The sequence below is a fragment of the Thalia democratica genome, chromosome 2, assembly GCF_965202585.1.
Source record: "Thalia democratica chromosome 2, ktThaDemo2.hap1.1, whole genome shotgun sequence".
Classification (NCBI taxonomy): domain Eukaryota; kingdom Metazoa; phylum Chordata; class Thaliacea; order Salpida; family Salpidae; genus Thalia; species Thalia democratica.
The window spans coordinates 52,423,185-52,425,163 of record NC_139166.1 but is presented as its reverse complement, the minus strand read 5'-3'; the positions used below and the strand labels follow the sequence as shown (position 1 = coordinate 52,425,163).

The following is a 1,979-nucleotide window of genomic DNA, read 5'->3' as shown; positions in this document are numbered from 1 at the left end:
TAACATGCGATAGTCACAAAGATGAAATGTTGCGTGTGGATATAAAAATTTTGAACTAAACTTCGATCTCAAGTTATCACAATTGTTACTTTTAAATGATTATGATATTTATTGAATAGTCATGTTTCAATCGAAAGTAATAAAGTTGTTATTTCCGCTTCCGGCGAGAGTGAACATTCTACATCGTTGCACAACCAGTTTGACTTTCACACATTACAACAGAGGTGAAAGAATTAAAATGTCACGTGGCAGAGAAATCAATGAGTTGAGAGACATTTCCGCGTCAGAGCTCTTCATTTCTCGGTTGAACGAACAGTTCAGTTACAGCCATGACGAAATTAGAACAGCTGAAGTAAAAGCAGAAGAGTCGGACAATGCGAACAAGTTAGAAGAGCAACCAATGTTTAGCTTTGAAGAAAAAAACAGCACGAACTTTGAAGTGGACTATTTGTACAAGGACCAGGTGATAAAACAGAACCTGGCCAAGGTGGTCGAGGCCGGCCACAAAGTCGACCATTTTCTCAAAACCGTCACCAGGCACTCCGTGCGCGAGGCCGCCGAACGGTACGTGACCGGGTCCACAGCCGAAATGGTCAACTTCGCCACTTTCGCCAGATTGCACGCCGACAGGGGAGCCGACTTGAGGGAGAAGGCCACGTACCACGAGCTGGTTGCCATGGACAACTTCAGGCGCGACGCGCTCAAAACGGCGTCCTCTTTTGTTTTGCCCCTGGTTTCGGCGGGCTTCGCGTGCTTAATCTTACCCCCCATGCGCCAGATTTGCCCGCGTAAAATGCTGGCGAGGTCATACTGGTCACCGAAGCAGGTCAGCACCTACTACGCGCAAAACCACCTGGACAGATTGCTGGAGTTGTGCGAGGTGATGCAGAAACTTAAAGGGAGCGAAAAAGTCGATTCATCGGGATTCATGAAGAAAGCCGTCGGCATTTTGCTTGAAAACAGAGCGGCAAGCAACTCCGAGCTGCTTCAAATGAAAAACTGCTTTCGGGAAAACCCCATTTTGCTCGACGACGTCCAGATGCCGGTTTTGAGGTCGCTGTGCAAAATATTCGAAGTGAACAGCATCGGGACCACCAAAGCGCTGAAGCGGAGGCTCAACAACAAGGCCTGCGACCTCATGGCGATGGACCGCAAGCTGGTTGCCATGGAAGTGCCGCTGCTTAGCAACGATGACGTCACACACGCGTGCTACATGAGGTGCGTGAACTCAGTGGCGTTGTCGCGGGAGGCGAACGAGTGTTGGCTGAGAAACTGGCTGTTGCTAAGCAATGAGTGCGGCAGGGAGGACACCAACTTCTATTTGTACTGCATGGTGGTGCAGGGGATGAGCTACTTTTGTGAGAAGAAGCTTGGTTGAGCTTGTGTTTGCACTAATTCGCAGTGTTCAGCTATAAATCAAATTAGGAAGTTCTTGTATTGATTTCTGTGCACATGTAAAGAAAAGATATTCAAATTTGTAAATAAAATAATTTTAGTTGTTGATCAGTTAAAAAAAATAGTTTTTTTTAATATAAACTAGGTTTTAAAGCAATTTTTTAAGTATCATAAGTTTTACTTTAAAAAAATCTGTTTAAAAATTTTACCACTTAGTATTTATTACAACAGTTCACACAAACAACTTTTTTTTTTTTTTTTTCTAAACTGTTTTTTAACTATGCGTTAAAAAATCATTTCATGTTGCAAAAGCTTCTACAACAGTTCCCGCATGTACTATTTTTTTTTATTCACATGCACACAAATTTTCTGCTTATTGTACAATTTAGTTGATAAAGCAAAACAAAATTTGGTTTTATTCGTTAAGATTTGTAAAACATTAATTAAAAATAAACAATTACTAAACTATTTTTACTTTTAGTTAGTTTTACAAAGACACCATTATTATAAATGCAATACTAATTTGCTAAGTTTAAAACTTGGTAACAGAAACTTTCTATTTTTTTGTGCAGTAGTAATCATAA

The 1,979-nt window shown here is 41.1% G+C and overlaps 1 protein-coding gene across 1 annotated transcript; it reads left to right on the top strand.

The window, feature by feature from the left end:
- Positions 1-238: 238 nt before the first annotated feature.
- On the top strand, positions 239-1,378 carry LOC145828688 (LETM1 domain-containing protein 1-like). The gene has a single exon (XM_082936443.1). It carries the CDS (start codon positions 239-241, stop codon positions 1,376-1,378), a length of 1,140 nt encoding a protein of 379 aa, XP_082792569.1.
- Positions 1,379-1,979: the final 601 nt, after the last annotated feature.